Genomic DNA, 18,172 nt, shown 5'->3' with positions numbered 1-18,172 from the left:
CTAAAAAATTAAACCTTTCTGCCATTAAAATGAATACCCATTAGCCCACTGGGTGTTATTTTTCAGTTGTAATAAGTGATTTAGATTTTTGCCAGGCACTATTTTAATCTCTTGGGTCAACAAACCTTGATAGTGACTTCAGCCAAAAATACCAGCAGGTTGTTTACCATAACACGGCAGGAAACAGCTGGGCACTTATTTTCATCTTATTGTGATGCAATTACCAGTGAGCAGAGCTGTAAGTAGCATGTTTTGTCTGCTCAAACAAATGGGAATTGTATCCAAAAGAACAGGTTTCACCGCAAAAAAAAAGTGCATGTCTTGTGTCTGAAACAGAGTAAGGGATCAGTCCCAAGCCAAACTGCAGCTACCAGGGCTTGTTTCTCATTCTCCCTCTCCATTCTCAGCTGACCCTGTAAGATATCTCCATACTTCAAAGCACAATACAACATTTCTTGCTGGCTTTCCAAGAAACACCTTTGTCAAAAGAGAATGATCCTCTGCAGCTCTGCAAAGTTAATAACAAATGTTCCCAGCATTGTGAAAGCACTTATTTAGAGGACAGCTGCAGATTAAACTGTTAAAACCAGTGACCTGGTTGCAAGAAAACTCTTGCACAATTAGAAAATTATTATTTCCCTCACAGAGCTGTATGAAAACTTCTGTTACATCTGCATATTGGCCAGGTGATCATCCAGATCCTCTTAGCCATTAAATAGATGGTTATTAATCAAAATTTAGGAAATAAAAGCATTTTGGTGCTCTGGCTGCCTGTTTCTGGTCTCGTCTCACCAAGAATAAATGGAACATGTTGAATCAACTGAAATGTATGTTTCTGCTCTATCAAGGTCCCCACCCAAGTGAGCTGTTGGCTCAGAAAATATTTATCCTGGCAGACCACTTATGCATAACTTTGGAAGCCTTGATAGAAATAGTAGCATGAATTTATTGGTGTAGCTCTCAAAAACATAAATTTTGATCGCTGGCTTATACACAAGCAGAGTTCAAACGAGGTTTCCTGTCTCACCTCTTTTTTTTTTTTCCCTTCAGATTTGCATAGTGGCATCACTTCCTTGCAGTTCCCAAGGAAAGCCTCTAATTGTCCATTTGCATAGAGATTTGGCAATTCCTCCTGCCTGACGGGGTGACTCAGAGGGAGAATTTTCCTAACGTTTCATCAGATTGTTTTATTCCTTTTGTATTGATAATTGCACGCTGCATAATGCAGGTTCTGGCGGGAGCTGCTTTTCCCATGGGATGGTGCCGGGATGAACTCGGCCTCGGGTTCTCACCTGTGGAAGCTCTGGGAGCTGGGATTTGGAACTCGTGGCTTCCTCAGGTGTGAGGCTGAGGGTTGGATTTGTGGTTGCAGTGGTGGAGTTCAGCCATTTGGGAACAAAAAGCCAGCACCAAACGGTGTTGGTGAAAAAAAAAATCCGTTTGAAAGTTTCAAGATATTTTATGAGTTAATCTGATATCGAAGCCCTTTGATCCTTTATTTACACATTCAGCTGCTAGTCCAGAAGAACACCAAAGTCCTTGCTTAATTTGAATAAAGCAGTTAATCCTATTGGGAGTTAAGTACAGATGTGAAGCCCTGATTCAGCCAAGTGGGAACGTGATGGGCTGGCCTGAACCACACTCCCCAAATCATCCCAGGTCAAAACTCATCAGATCCAACCATTCTGGAGAAATAAGAAGTACAGCCCTTCCATGTGATCTCTCTTCATGTAACTCTGCTCTGTAACTCCTGTTTACTCAGCATCTGTTAAATAAAGTTGCAGATGAAAATTTCCTCCTATTTGAACCTCCTCGTTTTGGGGACTAAGATGCTCAAATCTGCTCATTGAAAGTTCTGTAGTCTCCATGAAGCTGAGGAAGACAGAAAGTGCAATGAAAAATAGTTGCAGGATGAAGAATAACAATAAAAAGTCCACAAAAGCACCTAGAAGTTGAGACATTTTGTAAAATATATCTTGGAAAGCAGTAACTCACCTTGTCTGAGGGAGCAAGGGACAAATGTCACCCCACTGACCTGGTTCAGATCCCTCCAAAGACAAACAGAAAACTTCTGAATGTCAGTTTGCAAGGTGTGTCTGTATAAATGCTCAGTTCAGATGGACATGATTAAGAATGATTATTGCTTCTTCAGACCATGTTGTTTTCTCATTTTTTTTCCTCTCCATATATATTTTTATTCTTATGTTTTCTTTTGCCTTTCTTTGTGTCTTTTACCTCTTTTGTTCTTTACAGGTCTTCACTGATCTTTCTTCTCTCTCCTTCCCTCTCTCTTTTGATAGCACGATTAATTCTGTGTATGTTTGACCTCCAATTTGGGCAAAAGAAGCCAAAAAATTTACAGCACCTAAGAGCAGCCATCTCTATATAAATTTCTCTTCATTCTGTTACAGTTGATTACTCTACGAGAAGAATATCAAAAAATGCTCAAAGGGCTGATGCCAGCATCTACCAGAAAGGAATTTGAAGACACCATTTCATCTTTAAGATCTCAGGTAAATTCTTATTCTTCAGCATTTTAGGCTGGATAAAAGCCATCTCTTCTAGACAGGAGGTTATGACCATCTGAAACTTAGCCAAAAATACTGAATAAGTGTCAAAACGAAATTATGGCAGCGCTCACATGCTTCTCACTCAGTGTCATATTTCACAAAACTTTTCTCCTCCAGTTTGAGAGCTACCATGTTGTAGTTTTTGATCCCAGACTTTTCTTCCAGGAAAAGCTGTACTTTATTCAGTATTAGGGGTTTTTCCTCAGCCTTTCAGATCCAGCTCACAGTTATCTTTCATGTTCCTTATGCTGTTCCTCCTGAAGGAATCCTTTAAAGGCTGCCTATAAAGGGCAAAGAAGAGGATCAGAAATAATTTTATTTTCTTTCCAGCCTATGTAATAAAGCAAACTGGATATCTTTCAAGATACTTGTCTAAATGATCATTATGATATTTTTACATTTTCCTATATAAAGAGGCCTTGTAATGTTTTATCTTGAATATTGCTGACCACTAGTTCTTCTAGATTAATGCAGAATCAGTATGATTTCTATGAACTAGACTATTAAATTTCCTAATAGGAATATCCCAATGTCATTGGAAATAGGGAACTGCTGATTAAGTGAGTGTGTTTGCACATGGTTCCCACAGAAGTTAATTGGGGCTTTTCTATTCAGAGTATTGGGAGCTGGAAGAAAACAAAATGCCATAGTTGCCTGAACTGCAGTGAGGAAGGATAAATAGCCATAAAGAAGGGTGATCATAGCTGTGGAAAAATGGGAATGCAAGGAAAATGCCACTTGAGTTTGCAGGACTGTGCATGTAACCGAGCTGGGAAGGACTGGGATCTGGGATCTGGGATCTGTCCTGGCTGAAGGGAAGAACTGGGACAAGGACAGTGCCAAGCTGGTGGCTCAGAGCTGCCCTGAGCTCTGGGAAGGGCAGAAACCTGAGAACACAGAGTACAAGTTATCATCACATCCTTATGCCAATTTTCAGGACCATTTTTCAAGAAATTACTGATCTACAACATCTCATTTCTCTTTCCTGCACAACCTTCCCTATGGGGATGATTGGCAATTTCATGTATTTGGGGATTTTCCCCTTTTTTTTCTATTTGCAATGCATAAGAGTTATTCCATAGCATATTTTGCTCTGCATGAGACACTTCCCCTGGCAGAGGCCACCTTCATTGGAAGTAGGAAGTTTTAACAGTGGAAACTCATAGAAATGCAAGGAGTGACACAACTTCAACACTCTGGTTGTAAACATTCTGCTTCCACCTCAAGGAATCCCTAATGGAAGTGATGTTCTTTCTCATTTAAATAGCTGTGGGAAATAAAGAGTTAAGGGTCTGTTGGGGAGATCTATTTCCAGTTGATAGTAAAAAGCTATTTTTAAAGGCTCCTAAAAGGATTCTCAGCACTGCCTGGTAGGAAGCATCACTCTGAGCTAATACAAGAGCACCACACCTCTTAATGAGTTAAAAAATCAAAAAAAGTAGAATCCTATATCCACCTGCAGAGCTTCTGTAAGCAGCAGCAGCATTTCAAAGGAGTAAAAGTAACTCCACACATGAAAACCTGGGTGCTCTCCCAGAAATCCATCGCTGCTGGCTGCGTTCCCACACGCGCTGGTGTCGGAGACCGCTCGGGGAGCTGGGCTCTCTCTGAAGCACAGGTGTCCTGCTCTTTGAAAATTGTTGAAATTCCTGTTTGAAAACATCAGACAAGAAGGGCACTGGAATCCCTGCACCTGTCAGGATTATTTATTGTTGGAGGAGGATGAAGAGGATAGGCTGGGTAAAAGCACCGCGCGGGGATAAAAATAAACAGCAGAAAATTAAAATACTTGAGGCTTGGGTGAAGTTTTCTAAACGTGTTGCTAAATATAAAGGATCTGCTGCCTGATTGTCTGCTCCTGGAGAGATGGCCAACGGGGGATGCAGTGTGTTAATGAGCATTAGCTCTCATACACTTGGGGAACAGGTGAGTACCTCCATCACAAGAGCAGAAGTGCAGGGATCAGAGCACAGGAATCCCATGGGAGCTGCCAGGAGAACGGGAGCTCCCAAGCCCTTGCACAGCCCAGATGGTGCCACCAGCTGAGTTTATCAACTGGTTTGACTCTGTTCCTGAAGGAGTGAAGAGTGCACAAGCAGAGCAGAGCCAGGGAAGCCAAGAGAACAGTCTTCCATTAAATATTAATTCTTCTACGCTGCTAAAGCGTTACTGCATTTTATTTAGGCAGGAGAGACCATAAAAATTCCTTTTATGAAATGAGTACAAATATATTGATTGGAATTTTGTACCCTGTTTTCATGTGGGATGTATTTTACAGGTAAGTTTTCTGCAGAAAAGAGTCCTCCAGGAAGACCTGAACGCCTACCACGCCAAAAAGTACGGGATTATCTTTGATCAATTTGTACCATTTCACACCTGTGGGCCCCAGTTCTTGAAGTTTTAAGGCTTAATTCAAACCCTCCAACATGGGTGCAGTTTGAAAAGCTTCTTATTTTCAGTAAACAAGCATCTGAGAAGTTTTCCCCAGTGCTTAGTCAGTACTGCTAGAGCAAGATTAGAGAAGCTGCAGGTGCTTTGCAAGTCTGGGCTTTGCCTGCGTGTCGAGGGTGAGGCGGCGGCTCCTGCACAGCTGCGGCTCTGCAGTGATGCCACCTCCTTTAAAGATGGAAAACAATGATGCAAGGCAGAATATTACAGATCACATCTTCAAAGGACCGGATCTCCACGAGCCTGAGCGCTTCTTTTTTTTTTTTTTTTTGAGACGTTTACACCCTCCAATATAAATTATGGCAAGTGCTGCAGCCATAAAAAGCCTGGCTGTGCCTTTAGAGTAAGTGATTCACGTGGAGAGGTGAGTACAAGGAAACTTCCTAGGAAAGCCACTCCATCTTTACTATATTTATAGACATTGATGGTGTTTCGTATCTCACATGAGGGTTTCTGCAGCTAAGAATGTGTGCTCGTAAAAATTGTGTCAGCCTTTGTGAGATATTTCAGCAACTGGGAGAAGGTTAGCAGTGTGAGAGTTGGTGAAAATATTAATCCTGAATTATTTGTTGAGAGGAATTAGCTAAAGCTAACTGGAAACTGAAAATGTCATAGATCCTTGGTAATAAGTCCAGCATAGGTAACTTTGTTAGATAAATAGAAAGCTCCAGACCCACTGCCCACTGGACCCAGCCCTGCTTTCAGCCTGTTGTGTTTTTATAATAAAAATAATGAGGTATAACTGACAAAAATCTCTTCCTTTCCAGGTAGCCGATGGATCGGTGGAATCTCTGTGATTGCCAAATGGACTGCTTTAAATAGGTTTGAAGATTTGGCTCTTGTAAATTATAATATAAAGATTAGTGGTTCTTTTGTTAGCACAAAAAATGAACTTCGTTAAAACATATTCACAGCTCATGCCAGCATAGATTTTGTTGTATCTTCCTTTCATTATTTTTTATCATTATTTTATTACAGATTTATGCTTTTGATACACGGTTTGATGCCACGCTGAGTTTGCTTACTGAACAAGTAGGCTTTGCTCTACCAATATTTTTGTTACTCCTTTCCAATACCATTTTTTTCATTTTTTAACATGAAGAAAACCCCATTTTCTATTATTATTATTATTACTATTATTATTGTCCAAGATATTTTAACATATTTTGACATTCTTCTGTGTCCATGTGTTTACATAATATTAAAATATTATTATTTTCTTATCTTTTTGTTTTCACATTATTGTCCTGCTTGAGCATCTCACTCACCTCAGTAGCCAGGGGAGTTTTGTGTGGCTTTGTAAAGTGGGAATGTGTGCTGTGTTTCAAGGGATGATTTGGCACCATGGTGGCACTGCAGGCAGCTCTGGCTGTCGGTGGGGTTGGATACTCCGGGCACAGGGAACTCCTTCCTCATGGGCTGATAACAGAGCCATGGGTGTTGTTGGAAAAGAGTCCTGGGTGAGATGGCCTTGGTGCCACGTGGGCATGCGCCGGTCCCGGGACGTCTGAGCAGATTCCAGAGGGTTTTCTGGGCTGAGGTTTGAGGGACAGCGGGAAGCTGAAGGATGTGGTCAGCTCCCAGAGCTGAACCTGCCTCCCAGCCGTGGGACAGTGCTGGTATCTCCATGGGCTTCCACTGGAACATTGGAATGTGTGCATTTAGGTCTGGCTTTGTTGTTCCTGGGCACCATCCTGCCGGTGGTGTTGGGATCAAGGCACAGCGCTTGAGAAGTGGCCAGAAATTCCTGTTCCAAGTCCATCTGTGGCCCTGGCAGCACCAGAGAGACCCTGCTGGTGGGGATGGCCCCCTCTCCTACCTCACCAGTACTCCCGTGCCACAGCCTGGGCAGAATTTGGAGGCTCCCTCTCCCCTGAGTGCCGTGGTGGAGGCGGCTGTGCCGCCAAGTCCCAGCTCACCAGCTGGGCTCTTATCTGCTCCTGGCACCAGGATCAAGGAGGAGAGGCTTTGGCAGGCTGGCTCCATCCACCCCTCCTCCTGGCAGCTCCGTGCCGTACCTCAGCTCTGGCTCTGGCTGCTTTGCTGGTTGTCAGCCCAGTCAGGGCCTGGGCAGGTTTTCCACCTTCCTTGAATCAACAAGTGATTCTTCTAATTACAGATAAGGCTCCTCTGATAAAGGAGGAGGTGCTGTGGCAGGTGCCACAAAGCCTGGCCTGGGGGAACTGGGAGATGTAGGAGCAGGAATTGTTGGGAAGCACTGAGCTACTCGTGGGCAGTCAGATGTTTTTACCCCGAAAGGTGCAGGGCAGTGGTGGCTGGGCTGTGCAGGAGGAACAGGCTGTGGGCACTGGGATGCACCCACTGGGCATGGCCCCGTGTCCAAATGGCAGAGGTGGGGACAGTGACAGCTCCTCTCATGCCTGAGGGAAACGAGGCATCTTTGATTCTGCTTCTCTGCTTGTGTTTTCCATTAAATCTGCGTGGGTTTAGTGCTTTTGACAGCAGGAAAGGGTGTACATCCATAAAGAAACACATGGACACTCTTCTTGCCACTTGAATTCCTGAATTTCCTTCTTTTTGGTGGAATGACGTTGCTGATGTCACTGATGGCCATAAAGCAGTTCGAGAAAAGTACATGTTGGTCAATCAGGGGGTTTCAAAACTCTTGTGAAACTCCAGCATCAACTGCAGCTTGAGGACCACTTTGAAGCTGCTTATGAACCTTGTAAGAACTTAAATGTAAGTTTGGGTGGAATTCTCTTGTAGTTGTTAACATTGCTCTGGTCATTTTCATGACAAGTAAGAATTAGAGTCCAAACTGAAGGATTAGAAAGATTTCCACAGTTATTTCTTGCTCTCTGCCTCTCTTTCCCCCACTTGGTAAGGAATTGCCAGCTGCCAGGAGTTGGCTTCATTGTCCCTAAACAAGCACTGGCCAAACCAGCTTCAGTGTGGTTAAAACCTTGTTTCTATTTTATGTTTATTTTTGTACTTATATTTAATTCACCGATTTTGCTCCATGACAGAAGACTGTTTCACCCTCTATAAACCCCCCCAACAAAAAGTCACTGTAACATTTTTCACCACTACCAAGGGAGGTGACCTTTATCAAGGTGACACTTTATTTCGGTGCCACTCACAGTTCTTGTGTTACATGGAACAAAAATGCTCCTTTTTGGCCCAGCTGGAAGAAAAGGGATACAAGGTCCCTCCTTCTGCTTGTGTCTGCAACAGAGCTTTAATTGTGCTGGGGACAGCAGGTACTCCTGGTGCTTGCCCAAATCTCTCCTGACTGCGGTGGTTTCAAACTGAGAAATTATTTTGCTGCACAGAAAAAAAAAATTATTTTATAGTGATTAGAAGAAAATATTTATTGAATTTTCTGGAAAACATGCACAGCTTTGATCCTGACGCCGAGAGGTCTCGATAAAGAATCTCTATAGGATCTGATTTTTCTAAAATTCTCTTAATGCACTGAAAGTCCTCCCCAAATCAAAGAATGTACTGGGGGCACCACACTGCTAAATTATACTTGGTCCCATTTGGAGGGTACAAAGGAAAAGTAAGACGTCAGATATTGTATGAAGAAGTTTCAGAACACAAGGTCATTTTAATTCAGCCTTTTTTTTTCCAAGGAGCTATCTTTTCCAAGCTTTGATATTTTCTTCAGAAAGGTCATTTCCTTTAAGCCTTTGTCATTAAAGACTTGTTCTTTAAAGTGCTCTATCAAAGCGTGCAGAAATTGCAAGTTACTGAAACTAAAATGCATGATCAATTTTAAGTCTGCCTACTAAAGCCCTCTTAAAATTAGATGTGCTCTGGTACTGGTGGCTTCTTTGATAAAGCCGGGGGAAGATATGCAGTTGGTCAATTCAAATCACAAAAAAAAAAAAAAGGTAATTAAATAAAACTTTTCCTCCCTAAATTGGGAAAAAATATGAAAAAGCATTGAAAGAACTGAATGAAGGTCTGATTCTGCAAAAACGTGTCTTGTGTGAGAGAAGGAGGTAGTGTGCTGCATGTGGGAGCAGTTTGTAGCATTTACACATAGTGACTGAGCAGCTCTGTGGTGTTATCCGGCATTTGTCATAATGTAAATAAGGCAAACCCCTGGATAAAATATCATTTATTTACCATTTGCTGCCACAACTGGTCTCTCCTTCACTGACAGAGAACCAGGGAACAAAAAGAGTGGAGACTGTGTCGTGCCCTTGTTCTGCCATCCCTAATCCCAATCTCTTTTCATCTCTTTATCCCATGAACTGTGGGATAGTTGGCTTCAGGTCATAAGAGCTTTGCTTTATGAAATTTAAATTTATGGCTACAGGTCATAAGAGCTTTGCTTCCTTTCAGGCATCCTTGGGAGAAGACATGTTTTCTTTCCTGGTAGTGCTTCATCTTCTAATAGGAAACTTTAATTTTCCTTTCAACCCAGATATGTCCATTATTCAGGGCAGTATTTTCAGCAGACTCTTGGGAAGGTGGACACAGAGCTCACCTTCCCACAAGGAGGACTTAGGGCTGAGACCTCCTTTGGGCAGCTCTCTAAAGCAATTTTATCTGCAGAGGTAGGTCCCAAAAGCCTGTTTGCTTCAAATGCTCCATGGACATACAGCTTAGTGGGAATGGAGGTGGGCTTTAAATATGGCAACACATGATGCAGACAATATCAGGGCTGAAAACAAGGAAATGTGTGTTGGTAGAATGAGCAAAGTAAAGGAACACCTTTGTCTCAGCTGGACAGTGAAGTTGTAACAATGCTTCCACCTTTATAAAATCTATAAATCTAACAGATTTATACTTTAGGAATCTCATTCTTCTCCCATTGAAACCTCATATCAAAGTTTAATACCAGGAGAGCTGACCATCTTTTCAACAGAAGGTTGTGAGTCCTAATTCTCTTGTTGTCTCAAGCTTACACTCAAGTTAACTTTGTCCAGTTTTACCCAAATAAAGGATTCAAGGAATTCATTAAAACTCTAGCCCTAGAATCCATCAGAAATCTGTTGGTGGAAGTGGTCCTGGGCTGAAATCAAGGATGTAAGACCACCCTTGTCTCTTCTCCGAGGAGTGCTGGGAAATGCTGGGGGTGCAGGACTTGTTCAGTGAGATTTAGCTGGCACAGGCTCAGGTGTGTCACATGGCACTGAAGATGTGGCAGTCACTCTCAGGACCACAGCTGAACACTCTTCTCCCAGAGCAAGTGTTTATAGAGAGGGATTTCTCAGTCTAACTGATTCCTTCAAATTCAGAGCCCATCTAAATCTCTCACCTAAATTTTATAGAGTCAGTTTTCATACAGCCAGACTCTCACTGAACATCTGAGGGTGGTGGAAAAGCAGACCTAAGGAGGCAAATGGCCCCACATGGATTTCATGATCAGTCAGAGCCTGGGTGTTTGCAAGGCTGTGTTTAATTGTGCTCAGGAATGATGTTACATCTTCTGAGACTTAGCGACACTTGCTTGTCATCTTCTTGTTTGTTCATCCTTGCTGGATGAGGTCACTGACTAAATTTCAGTGTAGATCTGAATCTGCAGTGAAAACTCTGAATGAGAACTCTGCTGAGGAGATCCTGGAAGGACCCCCACCATCTCAGGTTTGCTCCAGCACAGATTGGTGGCCCTGTGCTGCTCCAGTGCCTCTGTTCAGACCTTTGGTGTGGTTCTTCCTGCACCACTGGGCTGCTTTGCTGCAGTTTGAAATATAAATAGTGAGCATGGTAAAATGGAACCAGGCACTTGCACCAGGGTCCAGCTCCCACCCCACACCCTGCCCCAGCACCAGCAGGGCCAGAGATTATGGACAAAAAGCTGCGGGACAAACCAGCCACTTCCCAGAGGGGCACTTCCCACCTGAACCGTCAGCCTAACTCAATAAATCCCATCTGCAAACACTTAACCTTGAGCCTGTCCCTTCAGTTCAGGCCTATCCCCATCCTTGGATGTGCTGATAAATAGGGACCTCCTGGGGTTTGAGCCCCACAGCCAGGATGGATGGTTGGCTCCTGCCTTTAGTGCAGATCATACCTGAGCTGGTTCATGCTCCCAAATGTCTCCCTGGAAGCTTCCTTCTCTAAACAGCACTGCTGTGCAACAGAATCTCTTAGGTTGGAGAAGAGCTTTAAGATCATTGAGTCCAACTGTATCTGCACCATCTTCCTGCCTGAAAAATCCTTCAGCACCCTCTGAGCTGCCTGTACAGCCCTTGATGTCAGCAGCTCCAGCTTTGCTGTTGGGTGATTAGAAAGGCTGGTGCAAACCTCTGTTCCACAAAGGATGACTGAAGTTCTTACCCCTGGTAAGCTGGTGGGGTAGAAGCAGCTTTCTGTATGGAGTGGGCTTGTTTTATGGTTTTTCATTGGGGTATGCTGGAATCAGCATGTTTAACCTCTCTGGTGGATGCAGGAAGGGCTGTAAATGACTTCCTTTCACATATTTCTAGTGAGGGCTGATCCTTTCTCTCCAGGCAGTGCAAACCCATATTTTGGGATAGATGCAGGAGATGTGACTGTGCTCAGCTGGCCTGTGATGCTGAGCCTTGTGCAGGATCCAGCCCTTGGTGTGGTGCCACCTCGGCAGGTGTCCCCTCAGGGTGTCAGCACCTGGAGGTGAGCACTGGGCTCCTCAGGGAGCCCTCCCTCCCCGGCCACTGCACTTTTATCCTCACATAAGGAAGAGCAGGGCTTTGCTGGGCTTGAGCTTTGTAATATCAGTGTGGTTTTTGGTGTCACTTTGGAAAATAAATGCTGTTGTGGTAATCCTGTAGGAGAATGCATGGGAAGTGAGTGCTTGGTGGTCCCTCTGTGCTGTTTTGGCAGAAGATGCTGGGTTAGCCCATGGGGTTGTTTCCAGGAGCATGGTCAGTGTAAGGTACAGGGCTGTGAGCAAGAGAGTGAGAAATGCCAAGCGTAAACTGAAATAATATTTTTTAATTTGTGAAATTCCCAGAGGCTTTCTCAATGATGTGAGTAAATCTCTCTGGATCTTTATTTTTCTTTTTTTCATGTAACAGCCATTTCCAAGTAAAGGTACATGTGCCCATGAGTGCAAAGCTGTGAAATAGCTGCATGGATGCTTAGAAACTTCTGTTTAGAGATGTGAAGACTAAAAGGGACTTGGAAGTGGCCTAGGGACATTGTTCTTAAAACTTCCCTGAATTAATTTTCTACTTCAAATCCAGTGGGTTTGGCTGAAAAAGATCATCTCTATTAGAAAAAAAAAACTGCTACCCAAATATTGCTGAATTCCTCTTTTACATTGTTCTTGACTGTGATCAGAAATTCCTCCCCTGAATTTGATGTTAATTACCTTCTCTTTTTAATTTGTGATTATTTTTGATGTCACTTTTTTTGCTGTTTTCACTCCCTTTTTGCACATCTCACGTGCAATACTGTTCCATCATTATTAAAGCATAGTTATCCGTTAGTATAACTATGTATGCATAGCATATAACATAGCATACATTAGTAGTTATATTATACATAGTATTATTTATATAGTTACATATTATACATAGGTTGGCGTAGCCAAAAATACTCTGCAAACCAGAGGCTGCAGTTGTCAGTCACAATTTTTTTCCTTTTCTCCCTAAGTTGATTCTTCTCCTAATTCTTCCCAGGCTGGTGGAAACCAGTTCTGTGCAGGGGCAAACTCAGAGCTGTCCTGCTTGGGCACAGAAAGTCGGGCTTGGGAGAGCCAGAGAGAAAATCCAGCGGAGGAAACACCTCCGTGAGTGGCTGTGGCTAAAGCCTTGCTGGAATCACCCTGGGAGCAGTGCTGGCAGTCCCCGGAGGCTCCTGCAGATGTTGTAGCCCGAGGTCACAGCCTTTGCCCTCGCCTGGGAGCCGGGAGCCTTCCCGGGCTGTTCTCCGCCGGGCGGGCAGGGGGAAAGCCTTTCCTTTCCTCCCGTGTTTCCAAAACAGCGCTTGGGGATTGATGCTTTGCCTTGATTTGTGTGCCCCAAGGGCTCTTTGATTGAGCGTCTTCACAAGTTAATGTTCTCCAAGAAACCCAAACACCCTGGGTAATTAACGATGCGCAATTATGGGTGGGTTTATTTGTATCCTGACCTGTCATCTGGGCTTAGATGGGGATGGGGATGAGCTTCGGGGGGAGGGATGGAGCAGGGGGAGAAGGTGTGAACCCCAGTCTAATTCACACTTTGCATCTGCAGGCACCGCTGCGTTTAACCTTTTCTTGCCCATGGGAAGGTGAAGACGTGGTTGGTCCCTCTTGAGGCACTCGGGTCTGTTGTTTTCCCTGCCAGGCAGAGCGGTGTCGGGGCAAAGCAGCTCCAGGGAAAGCAGTGACAAGGCAGAGCATTACAGGGGAGAAGGAGGAGTGATGTATTTACAGCAGTGCTGCCTCCTGGATGCATTGGAGTTCTAGATGATAAAATTTTTAAACTTTCTGTACTAACAGGCTCTAACCCCCAAAAGAACACGACACTTGACCTAAAACCATAGAGAAACTTCCAAATTTGATTAATAACTCTAAGATTACAAGTGTGTAATCTTAATTTAAAAAGTTTTAATTAAAAGTGTATAATATCACAAAGTAAAAAACTTAGAGTTTGAAGTTTTAGAATATAGTAATGTATATAGAACAAGATAGAAGTTTTACAATAGAAGCTGGTCCTTCTTCATGAGTTTAAGTAGTATTTTGTAATTAAACAAAAAAGTCCATATTGTAGGCTTCAAGTAATGAATTATTAAGTTAAAAGAAAAAATAATTTGTGTAATTTCTTAATTAAATAGTTTAACCTTAAAAGACCTTATAAAGAAAAATAGTTAACTATTTTGTAACTTGTCAGTAAAATACTACAAAACTCACTACCTGTGAGACTATAACATAGAAAAGAAAAAAATAAACATTTAAATCTAAACACAAAATACTGTCTTAAAAACCTTCAATCCCAACCTCAACAGAAAAAAAAAAAGAAAGCAAAAGGTAACATCCAGCATGGGCGTTCCCGAGCACAGATGAAAGTCGGGCTGGCAGCCTCTGCTCTCGATGCAGCCTCGGCCTGCGGAGCCGTGCCGCGTTTAACGCGGTTACGCGAGCGAGGCGCCGCTGCCAAACCGTGTTTTCCTCCGCGTGTGGCTTGACAGAACATCGTGTTTAACCTCAGAGTAGATGGGATAAAACAAGGTTCTCTGTCAGGGCTACAAATTCATGTTTCTGTCTTCCACTCCCAGCTGTGGCCGCTTCCATCATGGGGATAGGTAGGAGATTTTTGAGAGGACACAGCAGCCTAAAACCTTGATCTTTTTAATCTTAATTAGGTGTCCTTCCAATTTATGCACCTAAACCACTAAACCCCATTGAAAAATGCCTTCAGTCCCTAAAGAAAAGACCTTCCAGTGATTTGCACCAGCTTGGCCCACATCTGCTCGTACCCAGATGTTGCCCCAGCTAAAAGCAGCCTCCATTTAGTCCCAAATGTTGCATACGTGTTCAAAACATCTTGTAGAGCCCTGCATGGGAGTTAATGTGTAGCAGGGCTCTCAGCTCAGCATCTCTGAAAGCTGTCCAAGGCAAACCCATCCCCAGCACGTGGCATTCCCATCTGGAGAAGGAGAACAGGGACCCAGCTCCATCCTGCACAGTCCATGTATGGAAAAGCTCGAGTGCTGATGGTCTCTAGCACAGCTCCCCAATATAATGGTGTAATAATTAACAACAGCATCTGAGTCTCACAGCTCCTCACAGCCTGGTCCCCCAGAGCTGATGCTGAGTCCAAGAGCCCCGTCTTGATTGTTGATCTCCTTGGGGTGGATTTGAGGCATGGAAGATTTGTTGCTCGTGCTTTGGCACATCTGTTTGAGAAATCAGTTTGGCATTTCTGCTGGGAGCTGTGGAGAGGGTTGCTGCAGACCTCCCTGCATGGACCAAGGTTTGAGGGATGATTTGTCAGCACCTCTTTGTTGTTCACTCAAAATCTTGCCCCACTCAGTGGTGTGGGAGAGAACCCATGATGGATAACGGTATCTCCCTGCTCCCAATCTGATGGATGGGAGCTGTTCATACATGGAGCCTTCTCCTGGGAGTGGTGTGATTCCAGAGCTCTTCCAGGACAGCTCAGAGCACCCCCTGAATGTCCTAACGAGCCCCCTAATGAGTTTTGTTCGGGGGCTGCAAGCACAGCTGCCGTGGGGACAGCTGGGAGACGCAGGGAGCTCCTGGGCCCTCCATATGGATGCTCTTGACCTCTGAGGCCTCTGAAACTCCATGTGGCTGCTGAGGACACTAGAAAGGGTCAACCCCCTCTCCACACCCCCAACAAAAGGAGGGTTTGGCAGACACTGCCAGGACCAAGCTGTGAAAAGGTCCTAGAGGGAGGTGGGGGAAGCGCTGCTTTTCCAGGGACACAGATTTGCAGCGCAGCAGAATTCCCTTGTAAACACGGGTTGGAAAAGCAGCTCCCATATGCACAAACCTCACTGGGTGCCCAACAAGTGGGGCCAGACGGGTCTGACGGGGCTGGGATCCAGCCACTGCCATCGAGAGGCTGCTGCAGCTCGGCCGGGGTGACTTTGAACCCCCTCCCCGTCCCCACAGCTTTGTTATCGGGGCTATTGTGGGGCTGCCGGAGCCAATCCCCGCCAGCCCCGATTCAAAGTCCAGGTGCCAACCAACTTGAACTCTCCAGCATCCCTGCCGTGAAGCAATTATTCCCTCAGACACATTCATTGTTCTCATTACACCATAAATTGTGAATGAATTAAACATGCACTTACCACTATGCACCACAGCTGTCAAGGAAAATAACACACCAATATCGCGCGGGGCTGGATCCCGCTCCTCTCCCAAGAAGGTTTGCTGCTCACAGGGAAGGAGGCAGCAGCCAAGCTCACCGAGGCTGGTATTTTCTTTATGGAGAGGCCAAATCTCTGTTCCCACTTACAGCAGCTCAGGGCAGGACTGTGTCCCTTGGATTTGATGTTTTAATTATGGTTTTTCTCCCCTTTTGGCCACATTGATATCGCTGCTGTGCAGGGGAAAGGCTGGTCCTGAGCTTCCAGACATCCCATGTCTTACTTGGAGCACAAAATCCTGCTGTGAGTGTGAGAGGAGAAATCCAGCCTTGCTTTGGGCTGGTGGGATAAAGCCTCTGGAGCCCCTGTGCCAGCAGCCGGACATCCTGGCCCAGTGAGTGCTGGGCCCACTCCCACAAGCATCCCAGTCCACACTGGGAATTTCACTGTAGGTGACTGAGAGCTGGCAAGGGAAGCTGTAAAGGAAAGGTGATTTCGAGGAAAGCTGTGAAAAGGTGATCCAGCAGCCTGACTTGACTTTAAGGTGCTAGGTGCATTCACACACACACAGGCACTTTCCCAAGAAGCAGAATGGGCATTTATTTATTTTCTAATCTCTGCTCCACATCCTCGGAGTTTATAGAGCTGGAGCAATCTCCTGCCATGTCCAGATAAATTCCCTGATTGTTCCTTCTCCAAAGAGAGGACCTGGAGCTGGCAGTTACCTTGGGGTACAATGTTGGGATTCACCAGACGGGATTACAGAGGGGGCTTTTCTTCTGAGTGCAGGAGCTGGAAGTTTGTCTGCATTTCTCTCCTTGCACCGCATCTCCAAGGAGGTTTTCACTTTCTAAGAAGGATGTTACCCACTGAGCTATTCATAGCAGTTAAATGAGAAAAGGGGTTAATAAAATACATGCTAGAAAAAAGAAAATAAGATTAGAAGGACTGATGTTTTGGCTGTGAGGCCTTCAGTGGGCTGCAGAGAGATGGAGGGGAAAAAAAAAAGAACAAGATTATTATTTCTTTTCTCTGGCTCAAAGAACTTCATGGCCAGAATGGCACCACTAATCCAATTTTCTTTCTAACAAGTATTTTATCAACACCTCTTTCTTTTTTCTCCCCTCTATTCTCCTTCCTTCAGTCTCTACGCTGACATCTGATTAGCTGCATTAAAACCAGCTTCAGCTCCAGGCTGGCTCTGCTCTGTTTGTGGGGCTCTCAGGAGCTGGGGACTCTAGGGACTGTGCCCATCTTCCCCTGCTCACGTGTGCCTGTGCACACACAGTCCCTGCACTTTCTGGGCACCTGGTTTTCCCTGGCTGACCACAGCAAAGTCTCTTTTCCAGGCGCTCGGCCCCGCTTGGCAGAGGATCAGATGCAGCTCCACTGAAAGCAAACAGCCGCCTTTCCGAGGGAGTAAATATTTCGCAACGTGTTACTTCAGTCTTATTTATTATGAACATATTTTCCCTTTCATCCGGGGATTTGCCAACTCTCCGGAGTCACAAAACCTCGCCGTGGCCTCGCGAGGGGCGGCGTGGCTCTCCTCCCCCCTGCCATTCCGGGGGGATCCAGAGATGTGGATTTCACCCTGCCCTGGCTCCCCTCTGTGACAGGGGGATGTGCTGCAGGAGCCTGGCATCGTCCCCTGCTCCTTCCCAGGCACGCCTGAGGTGGGAGATTTGGTGTGAGCAGTGGTGTTGGGTCGTGGATCAGAGTGAGGAGAAGTTCCCATTAGGACCAGTCAGCCCCAGTACGTCTGGAGGGGTTTTGGGGCAATACATTACAGGAATGGGTAAAACATGAGGAGTTGCTCTCCTGTTATCTGCCTTCTCTTCTAAACCTGCTGGAGGGAGAAAGAGGGAAGATCTGGTATGAGGGATGCTGCTGGGGGAAACCATCAAGAGGAGACCCTGGAGAGGACCCTTTATCTTGGGCAGAGCAGAAAATTAATTAAAGCCTTAAAAGAACCTGATTCCTCTTCATCAAGCCATGACTCTGGTCTGGCTGGGGGAAATTGCTGCTGCACTGACCTCCCTTCCTGGAGGTGTGATGAGGCTGGGAGGGGTCCTGTGGCTCCAGGCACTGCTCCCCTGGGTAGATTGGCTTCTGGTAATGCTGTTCTCTCCTTCCCAAAAGGGTTAAGAAAGCAGACCCCCCCCCCACCCCAGAAGGTTTGCCTACGTCTGGGGAGGTTCTGAGTTGGGCTTTGTCCACCTGTGAGCACAGCAGCAGCTCTGGGGCTGCTGGCACCGTGGGGTGCAGCCTTTGCCTGGGTCACTCCTGGTCCCCTGGGAGATAAAATTCCCTGTGTGTGTCAGGAGCAGAGGTCACAGGGGAGTGTACTTGGCCACCCTGCTGCTTTCAGAGGGATTGGGATCATGTAGAGCCAAGAGATTTTCTCTACTGTGTTTGACTCTGTTCCTCCATAT

General features: G+C 45.1%; 2 protein-coding genes across 2 annotated transcripts in view; both read left to right on the top strand.

Annotated features, from left to right (window-relative positions):
• Positions 1 to 6,241, top strand: part of CEP112 (centrosomal protein 112) — a 159,058-nt gene extending 152,817 nt beyond the window's left edge. The window contains exons 25-27 of the mRNA XM_068210027.1: positions 2,412 to 2,513; positions 4,849 to 4,907; positions 5,786 to 6,241. Coding sequence (XP_068066128.1) covers positions 2,412 to 2,513; positions 4,849 to 4,907; positions 5,786 to 5,789 — 165 coding nt within the window. The 3' untranslated portion in view covers positions 5,790 to 6,241. The remainder of the gene's footprint in view (positions 1 to 2,411; positions 2,514 to 4,848; positions 4,908 to 5,785) is intronic.
• Positions 5,822 to 18,172, top strand: part of AXIN2 (axin 2) — a 51,526-nt gene continuing 39,175 nt past the window's right edge. The window contains exon 1 of the mRNA XM_068210015.1: positions 5,822 to 5,840. The gene's annotated coding sequence lies outside the window, so the exon portion shown is untranslated. The remainder of the gene's footprint in view (positions 5,841 to 18,172) is intronic.

Source organism: Anomalospiza imberbis, chromosome 19, assembly GCF_031753505.1.
Source record: "Anomalospiza imberbis isolate Cuckoo-Finch-1a 21T00152 chromosome 19, ASM3175350v1, whole genome shotgun sequence".
Taxonomy (NCBI): domain Eukaryota; kingdom Metazoa; phylum Chordata; class Aves; order Passeriformes; family Viduidae; genus Anomalospiza; species Anomalospiza imberbis.
The sequence above is the reverse complement of the archived record's forward strand: the minus strand, read 5'-3'. Positions and strand labels throughout refer to the sequence as shown.